This window comes from Cyprinus carpio, chromosome A23 (genome assembly GCF_018340385.1).
Source record: "Cyprinus carpio isolate SPL01 chromosome A23, ASM1834038v1, whole genome shotgun sequence".
NCBI classification, from domain to species: domain Eukaryota; kingdom Metazoa; phylum Chordata; class Actinopteri; order Cypriniformes; family Cyprinidae; genus Cyprinus; species Cyprinus carpio.
The window spans coordinates 22,490,499-22,512,136 of NC_056594.1; the positions used below are offsets into that span (position 1 = coordinate 22,490,499).

A 21,638-nucleotide genomic window follows, 5' to 3' on the forward strand; every position below is an offset into this window, starting at 1 on the left:
GAAGGCCATCTAAGTGCCATTGAGTTTTTTCCAGCAAGATGACCTCTCCTTTAGTGCAAAATGAATCACTGAGATATTCATAAGGCCATATTTTGGTTAAAATCATCATAGTTTTCTGAAACATTGTAGAAGAATTTATGCTATGCATAAAAGACTAAGATGCATAAATCTATATTAAAATTGTATAGTGATTGAAAGTTAACAAGAGCAATTAAATAGTCACTATTTTTTAATAATGTAAATTTGTGTACCACCATTCTAGAACAAATACACGCTTTAGACTAATGTATACAACTCATTAATCAACACTAGATTTATTCGTTTACCCTATTTAAATACTGCCTATAGGCAGCTGCTTTCTAAAATAGCATCCAAACGGACCCAAGAATTGATTCAAATGGAATTTGGCATTAAATAATTAGCATGTAATTAATGGGTAAAATAGTCACTTTTAAAATTTGCATAGTTTGCATGCTGCATTACAGTGGCATTTAGGATATGCATTAAAGTCTTAGATGCACAAATAAAATAAAATGCACAAGATGCACAAACAAACAAAAATGTATATTAATAAGCAATCGGAATTTAAATAAAATGTCTATATTTTTAGTATTGTACAGTTGCATGCCATTGTTCTATCACAAATTTCCTGTGGTCTCTTCAGTTCATTCATAAGGCGTAGCATCATACTAATAACATAAACTGGCAGCATTTATCACTCCATCATACCTTTGATGTTTAATGCATGCTCAGGCAACAAAAGTCTGGCTTTCCTTTGACAATCTCCAAGTGTGTGAAGAACTCTATCTTTGACAAAATCACCGATCGCTATCTCACAGCCCTTGAGGCTCATCCGACAGACAACGACGAGCAATGCCAAAACCCAGACAAGAAAAGAGTCCATGTGTGAAAGCTTCCATCAGAGGTGAAGCACTGCATCCAGACAAACGGAGCGGATCACAGAGTGCAAACATTTGGCTGGAAAAGAGTCACATGACTTTCTTTGACCTGAAAGAACCTGAGAGGTGAGAGTATGAATCAATGTGCATCAACAGGTATCAGTCCTTTCAGACATTTCATATTTCTGAGTGAAACAGTCTGCACTTGATTTCGTGCATCAGGAATTTTTTGGATCATACACAATAAGACATGCAAAAAAGATAAAATCATAAAGTCCTCCAATATGTGAATAAATGAACCATCGGACAATAAAATGCATACATGAACAATAGCAAATTTCACTTATTTCATATGCCATCTTGGATTGTTGCTTTTTTTAACAGGCTCATTTACGAAAAACTTTGAAGCTTATCCCAGCTTACAATGAATGTTTTGCTAATGTTCCCATTAAGTTATAAAAAAACGTTATTCCAGAATGTAATTCAAAACATCTAGTTTTTGTTTTAAAAACGTTTGTCCATCGTTTTGCGAACATTAAGGAAACATTCCGTTTCTTCATGTTACTTTTGAATGATCTCTGAACATTCCGAAACAAGTAGTAACATTTAAAAAAACATCAGAGGAATGTCCAACTAAAATGTTTTAGGAATAAATGTTCCATGAGCAATGCATATAGCCCCATTCACAACAAGAACAATAACTATAAAGATAACAACATTAGCGTCCACACCACCAGATGATATTGTCTGTTTATTCTAATCTCACGTGCATCTGCTGCTTTAAATTCTCGAGCTCATTATAGCAGGATGGATTCTGATTGGCTGTCAATGTTTGTATCATTCATCAGCTGGAAAAAAATCTTAATGAAAATGATTCCAACAATATTGTTTCTCTATGCCTTCACCGTTATAGTTGTAGTATGGACTCTGCTATTCTTTAATATTGAGAATGATTTTTAGAATTATATCTTTATTGTTATTGTGCTTGGTGTGAACGGGCCTTAAACTATATTTTTGTTGCTAACATTTAAGGGTCTATTAACATTACTGGAAGAAAGTCATGTGTAGTCAATTTTTACGTTCATATCTTTGAGGAAACCTTTCAACACCGTTTTGAGAATGTTCCCTGTTAGCTGTAATTATGCCTTAAAACACCGCCTGTGGAGTCAGAACACAGGAGACATTTAGCTGGATTAGTAAGAGTTTCCCAGCCTTTCCCAGGATCTCCTCTTACGCCATCGGGGAACATTGTGCCATCTTGGTGCGAGCTGGCAGAAGACCGCTTCATTTTCACCACAGCTGAGTTCGTGGAGTGTTTTTCCATTACCGAGCAGAATAAAGCATTTCCTTTCATTCATTTACTGCAGTCTCTGAAGCTTGGACCGGCTCCCCGGAATGTAAACACATGCAGTCTGTAAACAGACTCACACAAACACACACTCGCTGAGACACACACACAAACACACACATCCATCTTGCTGTCCTACAACAACATTGTCTGCATTGTGCTGTTTTGTGTTCGTCATCTAAATTACCCTGACGACACGATGAACTAATAAGACATGCATTTAGTCAATATGTAGTGGTTTTGATGACGTTATCAATGATGTTGATTTGTCTTCTATACAAACAACTTGTAAAAATGAGGTTTGTAAGTCAGAGGTGCTGACCATAAAGTTAATGTGTGATCCTCACAAATCACTTCTTGTCTATTCTTCACATACCTATAAATAATAAAAGGTCAATAAATAGACAGATAGAAAATATACTATAGAGTAGCATTTTATAAATATATAAGCACTACATCACATATCCATTATAATCTTTTTACTAAACACGTTAGTCATGTCTCCTTTCTTATTTGTTTGAATACATCTGTCATGAAGACAGGTTACAACCACGAGCCACCGTTTAAATGTTCATTTCAACAACAAATTGCCATAGAAACATAATTACTGTAGGCCCATCTCATTATAAATTTGATATAAAAGAGATTGTTGTGCTATTTTAATGTTTGTATATTTGTGTGTTGATTACTGTTATATCTAAAAAATAAATAGCAGTTGAATTTGGACTATTTTTACTCTTTAATATTATACCAATTAATGTTTGCTGAATAAACTAATTTACAGCATTAGTTAAGAAAGACTGATAACTATTGCCCCTGAGATATATCTAATATATATATATATATATATATATATATATATATATATATATATATATATATGTGTGTGTGTGAATGATGTGGCGAGTATCAGATGATAATACAATGGTAGTTTTTACCATAATCGAAGGTAGTCAAAACAGTACTTTGTATTATACTTGTATTACCACTCTATGAAGTAGTTGGTTTAACTTATTTTGAGTTTAATAAAAAGTTGACTACATCCTCGTTCAATGAAATACATAAATGTAAGAACATTTATATATGAATAAATATATGAATAAATAAAAATAATGTCATGTTTATCAACATGACATTATTTTTATTTATTCATATATATATATATATATATATTATATATATATATATATATATATATATATGAATAAATAAAAATAATGTCATGTTGATAAACTGAATTAATAGAATTATCCAAAACACGAGTCTGTCTGAAGTTTCATATCAATTTTGTTTGATTTTTCAAAGTTACAACAATGACAACAAAATAATGTAAACATACAAAATGTTCTTACATTTATGTATTTCATTGAACGAGGATGTAGTCAACTTTTTATTAAACTCAAAATAAGTTAAACCAACTACTTCATAGAGTGGTAATACAGTAATAATACAAAGTACTGTTTTGACTACCTTCGATTATGGTAAAAACTACCATTGTATTATCATCTGATACTCGCCACATCATTCACAGTACTGAACTACACTAGCCGTGAGCTTCTATAGACTAAAGTAGGATATTTTTAGCTTTACCCATCACCTATATATCAATTAGCCATCACTTGCCTTACCAAAATGCTTTGCACTATCAACAGGCCATCACTGAATATCTTTCCAAAGATCTTAGTTTTCAGCTCCATCTGGCCTAAAAAAAGTGGGTACACTCAAAAGACTTCTGAATCCCAGAAGAGCAATATTGTAGATGTAATCTGAGGCATGCTGTTTATATTATGACCCAATAAATAAATGTGCTCTTGGAGAGGTCGAGGTTAGCAGGGAGAATCCAGACTACATGCTAGTGTGCAATCACTGATGCTTACAGTACAAATGAGGGGAAAAAGAGAGGAAGATGAAGATTGTGACTTTACAGTAGATCTACCACGTTTATGGTTCACAAAAACGTAAGCTAATATAATAATATAATACATAAGTGTGGTGTCAAGTTCCCTCAAAAAAAAAAAAGCTCTGTGACCAATCAAATTTTATGATTTTTACATGTCCATTATGATAAAAAGAACACAACTGAAGCCTAAATACAATCGGCAGAAGTAAAAAGCTAAACGTAGACTATAAACAAACTACAACACAGTCACATGACTTCAACATCACCACTGTTAAGCTTCTAACTCTTTCAGTCTTTATTTGTGACCCTGGAGCACAAAACCAGTCATAACATTACATTTTTGGAAATTGAGATTAACACATCATCTGAAAGCTGACTAAATAAGCTTTCCGTTGATGTATGGTTAGTTATGATAGAACAATATCTGGCCGAGATACAACTAATGAAAATCTGGAATCTGATGGTGCAAAAAAATCAAAATATTGAGAAAATCATCTTTAAAGTTGTTCAAATGAAGTTCTTAGCTATGCATATTACTAATCAATAATTAAGTTTTGATATATTTACAGTAGGAAATTTACAAAATATCGTCATGGAACATGATCTTTACTTAATATCCTAATGATTTTTGGCATAAAAGAAAAATCAATAATTTTGACCCATACAATGTATTTTTGGAAATATACCCCAGCGACTTAAGTAGTCCAGGGTCACATTTAAAAAGATTTTCCCTGAAAGTTAGTTATAAAATTTCACAAGAGAGTGCTAAAATACTAAAGTGTTTCTGGGTGTTGGCCTACAGATATACATCATGCCTTCAGCACTCTATATAGTTTCAATTATTTATGCATAAGCATCTCAAAAGGCCTTGACGAACGTACATTCAGTCACATGTGCCCACATGTTTGACTGCGTTTGGCAAATATCTCTTATCAATGATTACGATTTACTAAAGAATAAGAAAGATTGTTATTTCTTTCTTACCGTAGATGATCAACAAATCTATTGACAACATTCATTCATTCATTCAATAAAATGTTGCATAGTGTTATACTACAAAACAACCAACCACTATAAGTTATAAATGAAATAAAAAACGAATAACTTCTGTCGTTTGTGTGCATGCTTTGCTTGTAGATGGAGATGGCATTAATTCAACGTCACGAAGGAAAATGTGAGTCAGAGGGTTTTTATACTGACACTGCGGCTGCTCAGCCCTCGGCGTCTGAGTCCTGATATCGATAAACGTGCCACAACAAATGGAAGGAAGTCTCATGAAAATAATTAATTCCCCTTGAGCGGGAACAATGTGCTGCAGACCTACGACAGAATTCATTTGAATACAACAAGCCATTGTGCGGCCACTTCTAGAAATGCTGACGTTGAAGGAATAACAAAAAGTCTCAACAGGAATATATATATGAAATTCTTGTTAAATATAGATTCTCCTCATGTCTGACATTGCTGTCGTATAATCCCAATCGGGGCCTGACATCACTGTGAATAAGCCGGCGCTTTGCTCCCTGCTTGTGTTTTCTTAACAGGAGTGGGATTATCACAGACACCTCTGTGCAAACAGTGCTGTTACCTGCCTGTCGTCTGAGGACACGGCCATCCGTGGCAGGCAAGAAAAGCCTAATTAAAGAGAATGAGGTTGGATTTCTTATCCACAGTCACTTTCACTTAAATCCGTTCAGGGTTGTGACTTGTTCCGGCTGAGAGTTTATGTACACTGCGAAAAGAAGCCAATCAGACAAGGTGACCGCTGCTTTAATTCTGTTCACGGCTTAAAGATTCTGACAAGCAAAACACATTTTCCACACATCTGCTACCTGTTACTATGAACTGAAAAGTATTCTCTGCATCTATTATGCACATACGGTGGATGCTACTCATTAATCTTGCACGGTTTTGCTCGTTTTTGTATAATATTTTAAATATTTTTGAGACTAAACACTGCACAAAACTGAAGTGGTCATTTTGAATAGCATGCAATCCACTGACAGCCTTTTAAATCAATATAGCACCATTTCACATTATATTTAGTGAAGGCTATAAACACACTACTGTTTAATTGTCTGCAGTTTTATATTATTGAAAAAAAAAATTATTTAGCAAAGACAGTGACAGTAAAGACATTTAGAATGTTACAAAAGTGTTCTATTTCAAATAAATGCAGTTGTTTTGAATTTCTATTCAACAAAGAATCTTGGGAAACCAAATGCATCATGGTGTCCACAAAAATATGAAGCAGTACATCTGTCTACAGCATTGATATTCAGACATGAGCTGCAAATCAGCACAGTAGAAAGATTTCTGAAGGATTGTGTGACTCTGAAGACTGGAGTTATGATGCTGAAAATTCAGCTTTGCATCACAGGAATAAATTATATTTTAAACATAGAAAACAGTTACTTTAAATGACAATAATATTTCACAATATTACAGTTTTTACTGTATCTTTCAACAAATAAATGCAGCCTTGGTGTGCAGAAAAGGCTTCTTTCAAAAACATTTAAAAAACTAACCTCAGATTTTTGAGTAGCAGTGTATAATGCAATTTGAACAAAGCAAACGAGACAATTACTCAAAATCACCAATAACTAGACAGACAGAACGACAGACAGACAGATCGATTCTTATTGCACTTTGACTTTAACACAGGTCCATTCACTCTCATCGGCATCACTTAAACTTGAACTACTTACAAGGAGGTTTGTCATTTCACTTGACTATCAGCCTTGACTTCAGCTTCTCTCATCATCAAAGCCCTTATACTGTCGGATTTCATACCCAGACAGCCTGTTTCATTCTCAAGGAAAAGGGCCTCTTTTTATTAAGACAGATCGTCTCAACGTCAAGTTTCTCGACTAGTTTCTGCAGACGTGTAGGGTTGTTTAATGAACTTTCTGCCACGCCTGTCAGTGACTGGAGAACGTTTAGTGGCCATAACTACTGGTCATGAAACTATTTCATACAAAATCGCTAAATAATTGTGTTCCCATGAGATTGGGTTGGTCTTTACCTAAAACAAAAGATCTGAGATTTTCTTTATTAGGCAATTTCAACTAAAACACTCAAAATTGCACTGAAAATACCCAAACCTACTGTACAGTGTCCAGGTGACCCACAAGTTATTCAAACAATGTTTTTCTTCAGGGTCATGCATGTTAGGAAAGCTAACAACCTCTCAAACTGAGCCTTTTGAAAGCATAAAATAGCTATTTCAACAACCAGCAGGTTGTGGCTCGACCAGGCTGATATATAAATGAGTCTAGCACTAATTATGCAGGGATGACGTATTTTTGAAAGTCAAACCCCAGGCGTTAGAATCACCCTGGTTCCCTCAACAAAAACCCAACAGGACTTAATTGGATTAATGCAGAAAATTAGCTCTGTGTCCACAAAATTTTATGAATCTTACACATTTTTTCATCATGATAATCTTCACAAAAAACGCAGCCGAAGCCTGAATACAATCGGCAGATGTAAAAATCTAAACGCAGACTATAAACGAAACTACAGCACAGTCGCTTTAACGTCACCATCAAGTTTCCGACAGCTCTTTCAGTCTTTATTTAAAAACATTTGCCCTCATAAAGTTTGAGTTGGAGGAGTTTGCAAGAGTGTGATTATAAACAAACAAGACTGTGAAAGCATCTAGTGAGGAGATGAGTTTTCCTGTTTGACATGATGACGTTTAATGTGCCTGACAACTTCTGTAACCCCATTTAGACACTTGTTAGCTAATGCATATTTTTGAGACAAGTAAAGCTTTAAGGAGGTTTTACTGCGTAGAATAAAATGTGAAAATAGCTTAAGCTAGGTGTTCACCATTGATTATTTCAGGCAAAAACCCATTGACTTTAGGACGATGGAAATGGAAGTGCTATAATGCTTGTTTCTGGGTTTTAGTTTACCAAAATACATAATCTCTTCTGCACTCTATGGTACGGCCCTAGTAGTTTTTTAAAGTTAAAGTATGTTTCAAGTATACATTATTTAGCATAAATACAAATCTTGGGGTTCTTTTTTTCATACCTTTACAAGGACTTCACCTATGCCTCGTGTCAACTCCACCCTTGCCACTGACACGCTTAAAATAGACTCCTCTCTAAGACACTCTGGATTTTACACATGCATGCAAAGATTTGGGAAAGCGCGATGGGTTTCATTGGGTTTGTTTAGATTATGTTAGGTTTATCATATGTTTTTAATTATTTGTTTTATTAATTTGGATTCTATATTGAGATTAGGTGCACACTGTGTTAAAAACACAACACATGGTCATTTAATGCATTAATCCAACACCGATTTCACCATAAAAGCCTTCAATTAAGATGTATTTCCTCCCGCTTCATGTGACATTCACACATTTAACTAGGAAGGCATTCACGCGCTCTCGCTAGCACCTACAGATGTGGTCTCCACACTTCCTCTGAAGCTGACCGCACCATCAGTGTAAACTCCTAATGATCTAAACCCAGCAGTGTCATTTCTGGTTTAGTAATTGTACGTTAGAGCGTAAAGCGCACAAAGGCTATGTATATACCTCTAGCCCAACTCGCTAATTAGCTGAGGCATGTTTGCTTTCCTTCTGTCTCCTAACGATGAAGGTGGGGGGGAGGGGGGGGGGCTGTACTGCCACTCTTGCCTGCTAACAGTCACCAACAAATTAATTATATTAGAAAAGCTGTTCCACTACAACTGCCTTTTAGTTTAAGAAAAAAAAAAACCTCTAGCTCTTCATGATATAGTTTCTTAATGGAATAGTTCACCCAAAAATTAAAAAACTTGCTGACAAATTATTCACCCTCAGGCCATCCAAGATTAGGATGAGTTTGTTTCTTCATCAGATTTGGAGAAAGTGTCTCAGCAATGGATGCCCTGCAGTGAATGGGTGCCGTCAGAATGAGAGTCCAAACAGCTGATAAAAACATCACAATAATCCACAAGTAATCCATACCACTTCAGTCCAGCAATTAACGTCTTGAGAAGCCAAATGCTAATTGGTTACAAGAAATAAATCCATCATTAAGGCATTTTAGCTTTAAACTGTCGCTAAAATCCATAATTCAGAATAATAAATTTCCTCAAGTGAAAAACTCAATTCCCTGTTGTCTTCTCACATCAAAATCCACCAGTATATTTGATTAGAACTCGAACTAGATTTAAACAGTGCTTAATCTGTGCATATTTCTCTCTTGATTCAGAAGAGACAACTTTTTCACTGGGGAAAGGAATATTATGGACTGTTAAAAACATCTTATTTATGGATTTGTTTCAGTTCATGCGTTCCCTGGGAATCGAACCAGCAACCTTTTCTGTCCGAATGCCATGTCAGCATGTCATGACGTCATTGATGATACTTGTGGACGTCTTATTGTACAATGCACACACTCACACGCCAAACATTCTTATGTAGTTACTTATTACAAACATACATTTTATTACATTTTATCAGTTGTTACTTATCACAAACATAAAAAAAATACATTTTCAGTATGTGTGCGTGTAATTTACATTATAGAGCGAAACATTTAAGAATTGTACATTTATATTTACCACAGACCTTATTTTACTCATATATAGGAAAAAAGAAGAAAAAAAAACATTAAAAAACCATAGGAAAATCTGTGAGAGAACACAGTGAATTAATATTTCGGGTTTTGACACAACTCTCACAGTCTTGTACACTTTGAATCTGACTGAACACAACAGTAAACATATTTCGCCATGTGGCCAACAATAAATGCTTCAACTCCAGCCACAAAAATGCGCACTCCACTTTGGGACAAAAATAAAAGAGGAAAACTGGTGAGAGATTTTCTGGATTGTGTGTTAAATGGAGTGAAAGCAAGACATTTGTGAGAAAGACGTGCACCAAGATAAGGACAGAGAGAAACCTTTAAATAACAAAACGACTGGGAGAACATCCATGAAATAAACACAATTAAATTGACCCAATGTACAACACAACAGCTACTGTATACATAATATACCTTAAAACAGCCATCAGATTCTCATATCTTCAAGTTTTGACAGGTTTCTCTGTCATTGCACTGGAGACTGAATGGAATAGTTTACTTTTGAGGAAAAGTAGTAAAAATTGGTGTCATAAAAATACAGTTGACAAAAACAGATATAAATATGAATGATGATAGACAGATGTTTTTCTGAGAAGTATTGAGATCTCTGACTTTTGATTGTAAAGTCTTTTTCCTCAGGAGGAAAATTTGAGAAGCAGAAAGAGTTTTCATTTGCTGTCTTTTCACTTAGATACTCAGATAAGTCGCTTTTGGATGTTTTGATTTGATGCTAAATGCTTGAAGATTGCAGTTTTGATTACAGATTTTGGGGTCCCAGCAAGCCACAATTTGAGACAATTGGGAGAATTTCATGGTAAGTGCATACTGAAATTACTTTTGATTATAGATTTTAGTGTCTTTGCAAATATGAGCACAGTTCGAAACATTAAAATATCCTCTGAAAATCTTAAGATGACACATATTTGGTCTTTTTTCCTGAAGAGGAACAACTAAGAAGCATGAAACTTCTTAATATTTCCTTTGGTTTAATACATTGGGAGACTAGAAGAAACAGCTGAGATATTATAGAGATCTCCTCAGTGTTTTTTTTTTCTGTCCAAATGCATGCTCAGATCATTTGTTTTTGGGAGAAATTGATGTTAAATTCATATTGAAATGACTTTTTTATTATAGATTTTGGTGTCTTTGCAAACCAGCAAAGTTTGAGACATTAAAAGACCTCTGAAAACCTCATTGTGTGGTATTTTTCCCCTCAAGAGAAACATCTGAGAAGCATGAAACTCGAGTCTCCACTTTTCACTATATTTAATCTCATGGCAATCTTGGAGAACTAACTGAGATATTCTAGAGATCTCAGTGTTTTTTCCATCTAAGTGCATGCTCAGATGATCTGTTTTTGTGAGAATTTAATGATAGACATTTGAAGTTCATGGTAAAATTACATTTGATTTTAGATTTTGGTAAATCGGAGCACAATTTGAGACATTAAAAATGTCCTCTGAAACTCCTAAGGAGGCACTTATGAAGGCTTTTTCCCATTAAGAGAAACATCTGAGAAGCATGAAACTCAAAAGTCTTCATTTCCCCTCTGTTTCATATACTGGGAGTCTAGAAACATCTGCGATACTGCTGAGATCTCAAAGTTTTTTTCAGTCCAAATGCATGCTCATTTCATTTTTAGTTTTGGGAGTATTTTAGCAAATTTGAGCACAGTAATTAAAATACTCTCTAAAATCTTAAGGAGATCCATACGGGGCCTTTTTCCTTAAGAGGAACATCTGAGAAGCATGAAACTCAAGCAGAAGTCTCCATTCATTCTCATGACACGCTACAAGCAGTATTATAGATATTAAAGATATCTCAATCACAATTTTTCTTTCCTACAAGGTTGTTCTATTCCAGATATTGTCTAAATCGAAGCGCTGAGACATCATCAGTCCCCGCCTCTGACAAGGCCATTGCTCCAGACTCACAAAAGAATACTCCAACTTCATTGAGTGAAAGGCAACACAAAGCAAACAAACCCCCGAACCGCTGTCACGCCACCCCTCCCCGGCAGGCCTCCGCTGCTCTCCCCTCCTTCTCGGGCTCTTGCTATTCAAGGGAAATGTGTATTTCCCACACTGGAGTTGTCCAGCAGGGTCTGCCCGGCAGGGGTTTTGCCTCGGGGTGAACGGGGAGACGGACTAGAGGTTACATCAACACACACACCGCTGCGGCATGTCACATCCTCACCGCCGGTTGCCTTGGCACTGTTAGCCTGCAGCTCCGGGCCAGGAGAGCAAAAAGCAAAACCCAGCCGTTCTCCTTCTGTACCACATGAACATCAGGTTTTTTAGTTTTTTTTCTTGCCAAGTCATTTATTACACATGGGTTTTTAAAAGCTTCCTTATCCCATTTACTTGGAATTACGATTATTATAATGAATTATTATCATTCCACTGTGCTGTTAACCTGTAATTATGGTGACGTTGATGAAGGACAAAGACGCTCATGGCAAACGTCTGCGTTTAATAAATACTGACCTGACGATCAGCACCCTTTAATCACTCACTGTCTGTTTTATATGCTACTGATGAGTTTGACAGACAAAACACTCCCGTCCAGACAGAAAAATTCAACTGTAATTAAGATGGAAAGAAAACAAAGAAACACTGAATGAAAAAGAAAGAACATCTTTTCATTTGTTAACATTAGCTTACTACATTAGTTAACATTAACTAATGAAGTTAAACTTTGCAACATTTATTAACACATTATTAAAATCAAAAGTTATATCTGTTAGTATGCATTAATGGACTTGAGCTACCATGAAAGATTCATAAATACTGCCACAAATGTAATGCATTAACTAATGCTAATTAATTATGCAAATAAGGAACGAAGACAGAGCAACAGAAAGAGGAATAAAGAAAAGACTGCAAATGAATGAAAAAGAATGGAAGAATGAAAGAACAACAGAAAACAAACAAATTAAGAAAGAATGAACAAATAGAACCAACAAATAAAAACGAGAGACAAGAATGACTGTGCAACAATAAAAAGAAATAACATTAAAATAAAGAATTAAAAACAGAATGAGAGAACCAAAGAAAAAAAATGACAGTGAAAGTGAAAGAAAGAGCAAAAAGCAGAAGAAAGGAAAGAAAGACCATAAGAAAGAAAGACAGAAAGCAAAAGAAATTGAGAAAGAGCAAAAATGCAAGAGTAAAAGAAAGAGAAAGAAAGAGCAAAAGAAAGTGAAAGAAAGCAAGAAAGAAAGAATGAACAACAGTTACAGAACAAGACAAAAAGCTAAAGAAATAGCAAACTAAGAAAGATAAAAGAACCAAAAAGAAGAAAAAGGAAAGAAACCAATGAAGAAAAAAAGAAATTAAAAGTAAATAAAGGTGACAAAGCACAAAATAGGCAATGAAAAAAAGGAGGGCAACAAAAAAAAAAGATAGACAAAGAAAGTACTTTGAAACTCCTGTAATTTTCTCTCTCCATTACGACAGATTTCAGTGCATTACCACAAACTCTGCCATCACATCTGGAGCACAAGACTCAAAAAGCAGAACGACTTCCATAAACCACCCCAAACCCGCATCACAATTCTGTCCGCAACACACGTGCACATCCAGCGCTGACCTGACCGTCCCGTCCCGCGGTGATGAACAGGTGCAGGTCATTAGGCCCGACGCTGCCACCTTCCCCTGTAAGATGTGCGCAAATCCTTGTTGTGGAAAATGAAAGCATGAAAGTAGTTCTAATTACAAAATGTAAATATTGAGTTTTCCCACAATGGGAAACAGACCACCCAAGATGCAAAACAACCCCCAACCCCCTCCCTCCCGCTCTCCTTCTCTGTCTCTTTCTCTCGGCCGTCCTGTCACCGTGACAGGAAAAGGAAACCTTCTGAGCATCACTAAATGTAAATGCACAAATACTAGACGTACACGAGTGACCGCCGACTTCACTGCATCATGCTTGCGTAACAATCCATTAGCCGTGACCTCCAAATGAAACCAAACGTAACATCTACTCCCCCCACCCTCATTCAAAGGCTTGTGAAATATCCAGAGGTTCACTGAACGTTTTCAGAGTCACAGGTGAACGTCAAATACTTAACTTTACAGTGCTAAATACCTTTAAATGACCTCCATGAGACCGGTTTCCAGCTCTCGGACATATGGAACTGAGCAACATGTGGTTGGCAAGGACCGAGCCCCGAGAGTTGCCATTTGTTGACGTATGTTTGTACAGAGAGCATGTCAGTGAGTGATGGGGAATGGAGTTGAATGAGGGCTCAGCTGGGATCTAGAGCTCGATATGTCTTCATTCTGAAGGTGTTCTAGAGACCCCGAAGACCCTAAACACACTTTGTTTCAGAACTGTTCTTCAGCCTCTTCCACCCCATAGATGCTGGGCTTGGTTCTACACTCTCTAAAATAAAGGGAGTTTGCACAGCGATGCCATAGAAGAACCATTTTGGTTCTTAAAAGTATGTTTTTTTCTTAGTGTGAAGAATATTTGAATAATGTACAAACATTTTTTCATTAAATTAACCTGGAGTGGTATCTGGAGTGTTTTGGTAAGATTCCATCACTTTAAAAATATAAATGATTGGTTATTTGTTTGTGTTGATGGTTCCATTAAGAAGCTTTATCATCCATGAAAGCTTTCCATTGCACAACAGGTTCTTTATAACTCTTTTAAGAACTGTTCATTGAAAGGTTCTTTGGGGAACCAAAAATGGTTCTTCTATGGCGTCACTTTAAAGGCCCTTTTGGAACCTTTTTGAAGAACCATTTTTGGATCCCCAAAGAACCTTTCAATGAACAGTTCTTAAAAGAACCATCTTTAAAATACACTTTCTTCATTGGCATCTATAGTTCCACGAAGAACCTATAATAACCATGGAATCTTTCCATTGCACAAAAGGTTCTTTATAGTGGAAAAAGATTATCAAAATGTTTTCTTGCTAAGAAAAAAAATTGTTATTTTAAGAAATGTTCACTAAAGGTTCTTTGAGGAACCAAAAATGGTTCTTGTCTGGCATCACCATTTTGGAACATTTATTTTTTTAAATATTGTGAAGAACATTTTAATAATCTTAAGAACCCTTTTACAATAGAAAGATTCCATGGATGTTAAAGATTGTACATGGAACTGACGTCATCAAAAAACATTTATTTTAAGGATGTATTCAGTTCTGACAGCCAACTGTTTATATAACTGATTACATTACTTTATTAACCTACCCAAAAACAAGCATATCACATTGCTCTCTGTTCTTTGAAAACACATTTAACACACAGTAATATAATTCCATTGTAAGTTATAATTAATTAAATCTATATCAAACATTTTTTTTATTAGTATTTTAATTTTAGATGGGCAGGGGAAATAAAAGTGCCTGGAATTTTAGTTGTAGGAGTTTTGGAACATATTTGGACATCCTAAATAATTTGGTTCAGCATCATGAAATGATTTCAATGCAACAGTCAAAAATGATGTAATGTATAACTCCAGAGATGCATCAGTTGGATAATGTATCACACCAGTCAACTCTAAACCTCTTTATTCTACAGGTGCTTGAGAGGGATCTGCAGATAATTGCAACAAACCCTTCAAGTTAAGAAAACCTTTAGTGGTCATTTGTTTATAATTATAACTAAGAGTTATCTTAGCTTTAGAGGTTTGTTGCAGCCAGGCCCTGCCCTCTGGACTCAATACTGATCTATTCTACACTCTTAAAAATAAATATTCTTTACTGGCATCTGTGATTCCATGAAGAACCTTTAACATCCACTGACCCTTTACATTGCACAAAAGGTTCTTTACAGTGGAAATAAGTTCTTTGAAATATTAAAATGTTTTTAATACTAAGGAAAAATTGGATTTATAAGAACTGTTCATTAAAAGGTTCTTTGAGGAACAAAAAAATGGTTCTAATACGGAATTTCAGTGAAATGGGACCCTAAATGAGTCTGAACTCTAAATCATTTAATTTTAGAGCCATTCTAGAGACTTAATTGCATGCTAAATATCTGCATTTTTTCCCCCCAAAATTTGACACCATGCATGTGCAATGAGTAAAAACGTACTGCCTCTAATGTGACAGAAATACTGTGTAACGCTAACTGGGCTGGTTTCTTGAACATCTTGCAAAAGTAGTAAAACTGCAGGACATTTTACAGTTTGGTGCATCATTATTGCAGTGAATGAGAAAATTTTCAACACGTTATAATAAACACCTGCACAGTATAAACAGTTCAAATACCGGTTTAAGTCTACTTCATCGCAGTTTGGGGAAAACTGCGTCCCATAAGTTGTTCTTACTGAGCACGAATGATCAAATACTTATTTTTCCCCAAATCATTCCTCAGCCAAAAGGTACATATCATGGTGAGGGTGAAAGGGAAACTTACCTTGCGGGTTTCTGCTGGCAGAAGCGCCGGCTGACTGCTGGACGAAGGCCATCAGAGCGACGCTGAATAATCCAAAGCCAGCGCGCACCAGAACAGACATGAACATCATATTAAACACCTTGAACCTTCACAGAGAGGGGCAAATAAAATAAAAGCGGACAACTGCGAGACAAAGAGTCCAAACGTGGATGAAGCTTTATTCCCGGCGCTGGAAACGGAGCGTCTGGTGAATGAGAGAGAAAGAGAGAGAGAGAGAGTGCGTGTGTTTTATTTCTTGGTTTAGCGGAGATTGTGCGCGCGGAGATCAGGAGGAGAATCACGGTCGAGTTGAGCGCTCATGCTCTTCAGTCCTGCTGGAGACACACACACACACACACACACACAGAGAGAGAGAGAGAGAGAGAGAGAGAGAGAGAGGGGAAGGGGAGGAGAGACGTTGGTCAGTTGTTAGTCAATGAATCTTTATTGGTAAATTTAAAATAAATGAATAGTTCTATAAATAATAAACGCAAACACATAATTACGCGGTTAATGCTTTTGCTAATTATTTAAATGTAGGAACACAAGAAAGTCTAAAACTAACTTTTTATACTAAAAACGGCAAACAGGCTTTTTGGCTGCATAAGAGGCTAAATGTGGAAATAAACGCATGTTTATTTCTAAAGGGCTGTTATTCATCCAGTGATTATCATGCTGTGAGTGTGTTCATGCATTAGGGAACAGTTAATAAAACACTGTTTTCCCAACATCATACGTCAGTTGTTTTAAATATGATTTAGTTATTTCTTTTAAGTTTCGAATGCTATAGTAGCTACTGTTGCTTTCAAACTTGAAAAGCTCAAATTTGGCTGCAGATAAAAGCAAATCTCTTCTACCTCATTTATATGTATTGTTTTAAGAGGCGAGCTCAAACAGTTCAGTTTTAATGGTTAAACATACTATAGGTTCAGTAACAAATTGGGAAGAAATGTAATTTTAATGGAATAGTTCACACAAAAATTTAAAGTTGCTGACAGTTTATTCATCCTCAGGCCATCCAACACGTAGATGAGTTAATTTCTTCATCAGATTTGGAGAAATGTAGCATTGCATTACTTGTTCACCTATGGATGCTCTGCAGTGAATGGGTGCCGTCAGAATGAGAGACCAATCACCTGATAAAAACATCACAATGCACCACTGCAGTCCATCATCCTGTGAAGCAAGTTACATGAAAATATGAGTCCATGATCTACAATAATGCTTCCTTTAGTGAAAAAGTCCATCTTCTAATGTCCTCTCACATCAATATTTAGAGCTGTTTTGAATTGTAAATGGTGTTTAATCTGTGCATATATTTATCTCCTGATTCAGACGAGACGACTTTCACTGGGGAAGAGTTTTATAGGTGTTTGTGGTATTTTGTTTTATTGAGTTTTATTTTTTTGAGATTTAATGTCTTAAAGATGGATTTGTTTTTTTTTTTATAAACACACTGATGTACTGGTGTGGTGTTGTATTGGTTTTGGATTATTTTGTTGTTTTTTTTTTATTGTTTGTTTTGTCTCTCATTCTGACGGCACCCATTCACTGCAGAGGATGCATTGGTGAACAAGTGATGCAATGCTACATTTCTCCAAATCTGATGAAGAAACAAACTCGTCTACATCTTGAATGGCCTGAAGGTGAGTAAACTATTCCTTTAAATCACTGCACAAAACAGCAGTTTCTTATAAGAATAGCAACACATTTTGCTTCACCAGGTGCACAGACGAGTCTCTCTCTTTCTGACCTTGCAGGAATTCACAATCAGCAGCGGGACGGACCGCGGGTGAGTGGGTGGGTTACCATGGAAACGGCTTCCGTCGGGCAACAGAGGTCAGACGCTTCGGGAGCCACGTGCAATTCACGGATTCCCTCTGATTCAACTCCTGAAAGTATGTGCAGCCGAGACATGTTAGGCAACTCATAATTGATCCTCGGTTACATATTTCGACTATGTCTCGTAGATTTGCATCCCGAAGGCATTTGCTTTCGAGCTCCTCACGTACAGCATCCCACGTACTGAAAGATAGGCAGCCAGAATAATCGTGTCAGAACAGGCCTGTTCAAGCACAAAAATGATTCAGGGTTGTCTACAGAGGACAATTAACTCCTGCAACAATTAAAAAAAAAAAAAAAAAAAAAAACATGCCAGAAGTGTGACATCATGCTTAAACCTCAAAGAAAAAAAGTCAGAAAATTAAACTTCTGGATGGAGTTTTCTCGGAAACTTTAGTCTGTAGGGTCCTTCTCGACTTCAGACATCTGGTGCGATTGCAGCCTGCGTTTACCTTTGGCCTTTCTGCCGGGAACCACAGCTTTTGTCCTGGAGAATGTCAGTCTCATTATTCACACATCCAAACAAAGAGAAATCAAATCACAATATTTTTTACCAATAAACTTTTTTTCTTCTCTGGAGTGCATTCAATATTGCCAGATAATTGTTTGGGACATTCCTCTGGCTCTCATGTTTTAACTGGAGGTCACTCCTCCGAATAACAGATTCCATGCTGTCATTAAACATTCAGATTTTCTCCAAACTTCCTCCTGCTGTCAAGCCCCAGTACAGTTCAACAAAGGCAGATGGAGGCAAGCTTCAGCCTGTCCCTGCTCCATCATTACTGCGCTCGACGAACTTACTGTTTAGGTTTTTATGCTGTTTTTTTAATGAACTGCTTGGTGCTTGATTCGCATGACTTTACCTTTCTACACAGTAATATTCTCGACGTTGTGAACCTGGATGTGAGAACTGGGTCACGGCTTTCAAACAAGGTTCCTTCAATACCGAATCAAATTCTGGTCCTCACAGACACATTATTTTGAAATTGGGTAAAAGCATGCTTAATTTAGCTTCTATGCATGCTACTTTGGAAATATGATGATATGGTAATATGAGACTAGAGTAAGGTTAGATGCATCTGGGTAAATGTAGCTAATAAGTGCATTTCTCGCTTTGCGTAGCAATAAGTCTATTTGAGTAAAACAATAAAACAGTATACAAGTCTAAATGTCTAAAAGTCCCCATGCATATAAACCTCTAAATTAAAGTTAAAACAAAGAAATGCTAATAAGTGCATTTCTATATATATATATATAATATATATATATATATATATATATACTAAACACACACACACACACAACATATATATATATATATTATATATATATATATATATATATGTATGTGTGGTGTGGTGTGTGTGTGTTGTGTGTGTGTGTGTGTAAAAGTTATATATATATATATATATATATATATATAGCGTTATATATTATATATAAAATAAATGCTCTTATGCTCACTAAGGCTTAAATACAATTAAAATAGCTGTTTTATATGTGAATGTGTTTTAAAATGTAATTTATTCCTGTGATCAAAGCTGAACTTTCAGCATCATTACTCCAGTCTTCAGTGTCACATGATCTTCAGAAATCATTCTAATATGCTGATTTACTGCTCAAGAAACATTTCTGATTATTAGCAATGTTGAAAACAGTCGAGCTGCTGCTTCTTCTTCTTCTTCTTTTTTTTTTTTTTTTGGAAACCGTGATATTTTGTTTTTTTCAGGATACTTTGATGAATAGAAAGTTCAAAAGAACAGCATTTATTTGAAATAATTTTTTTTGCATCATTATAAACGTCTTTACTGTCACTTTGGATCAATTCAATGCATCCTTGCTGAAAAGTATTTAAAAAAAAAAAACTTTTACATTTTAGTAGACGGTCTGACTTTTTTTGCTTACAGATGCTTTTTATAACATCTCAAATCTTTCTATTCAAATTCTAATTCATATTGTTTCCCTGATCATATAAACTGTAACTAAACACTTTACAACAAATATAAAAAAAACAATGCAGATTTCAGACTTTTTGACCCTGCTCTCTATCACGTATTTTCCCATTAGTCACACAAGTCGACTGGACCACCCAGCGGACAGATGTTTTGTAACATCAGGCAGGATATTTTGATTGTCTTGTAAGCTTCATCAACCTGGATTTGCCCACACAGTTCTTGAGTATACTAGAGTCTGAGTCATGCAATCAGACTAAACCAAGCTCAGTCTCGCTGCATCTCAGAAAGAGACACAATTCCCTCTTTATCTGCTCGATGGGCTTCTGAAGGGCTTGACTCATCTGACTTTAATCTTTCAAAAGAGAAACAGATTTACAAGATTGCGGAAAGTATCAGGCGGATTTATGTAACCTGGTGAAACTCCAGGTGCGCTCTAGGGACATCTAGAGCTCAAGATGAGCAGCACAACATACAACTGATGAAGATAAGTTTACAAGGCAACATTTCTCATTTTTGTTAAAAATATTAAAATAGCTGAAAGTAAACAGGCTGAACCTAAAAAAAAATAAAAATGAATAGATACTATGTAGACACGTTAATAAAATTGACAAAAAAACACAAAACTTTAAAATTAAAGTAAATAAATATATAAAAATAAAATCTGATTTAAAATATTACATTTCAATGAGATGCACCCTCAGAAGGCAGCTTTTTTATGAGGGCAAATCACAATAGCTTCTAGGAGACAGATTTGTCTCTAAAAGGTCTTAAACGAGCCAATAAACCAAAGAAAACCTTTAAAAACAACCTCCTGGTAACTGTGTCGCACTCCTGGGCCTGTTCTGTGATGACTGTGTTTAATCTGTGTTCATATGGAGTAGCTGTGAGGGGACTAACTGCAGATATGAGCTCAGGAGATTATCTGTGGTGATTTATCTAGTGTAAGTAGTTTCTCGTGAGGTCTCGGCCTACCTGCAGGATGAGACACTTGGGCCTGCAAAGATCATATGGGCATAATACGAAAATCATCCCATGACAGCATTCCCTCTGGTGTTTATCTAGTAGGCCTACATGTTGGTCTACGAGCCAACAAATCTCTCCTCAGGCCTTAAACTACTGGATTAAAAAAAAAAAAAAAGCTGCTATAGGGCTAAAAACCACCCCCAATTCCTTCAAACACACACCTTTTCTCCGAAGGCATTCCCTCCAAGGATATGATAGCCAATCAGATATCAGCAAACCCTATAAGGGAGTTTAACTTCGCATTGTGCCCCTGCTGGTAGATGACAAAACTACACCATTTTCAATTTGTTTCACCATTCAAAATAATGTTATGTAGAAAAAATGTGGCCAATAATATATAATATCAGATTATTTATTTATCCCTGAATTGCATACATACACTAACAAGTTCTTATAGTTTTGGTTAATATTTTGAATTAGTTTTTGTTTTTGAATTCCGTTTAAAAAAGAATTTTGTGTTTAACATTTTTATTAGTTTTTGGTTTTGTAAATGTGTCAGTATAATTTTTATTACTTTTTAAATTATTTTAGTACTGTACATCACATTAAACTAAATGAAAATAAAATAAATATTTCACTAAATGAAAAAAGTTCGATTTTTAAATACTTAATAATGTTTATGTTTTAATTCATATTTTGAATTTGTTTTTTTCCATTTTTAAAATTCTTTTTTTTTTTTTTTTTTACTTTA

General features: G+C 35.6%; 1 protein-coding gene across 6 annotated transcripts in view; it reads right to left on the reverse strand.

The window, feature by feature from the left end:
• The window catches only part of LOC109076566 (signal peptide, CUB and EGF-like domain-containing protein 3), a 99,908-nt gene extending 78,638 nt beyond the window's left edge, over positions 1-21,270 (reverse strand). The window contains exons 1-3 of one of the 6 annotated variants that reach the window (XM_042713624.1): positions 20,897-21,270; positions 17,881-18,019; positions 16,110-16,459 (exon numbers count right to left, since the gene is read on the reverse strand). In XM_042713624.1, coding sequence (XP_042569558.1) covers positions 16,110-16,218 — 109 coding nt within the window. In that variant the 5' untranslated portion in view covers positions 16,219-16,459; positions 17,881-18,019; positions 20,897-21,270. Of the gene's footprint in view, positions 1-16,109; positions 16,463-17,880; positions 18,020-20,896 lie in introns of all 6 variants that reach the window. The other 5 variants (XM_042713625.1, XM_042713629.1, XM_042713627.1 and 2 more) reach the window with 5 other exon arrangements.
• Positions 21,271-21,638: the final 368 nt, after the last annotated feature.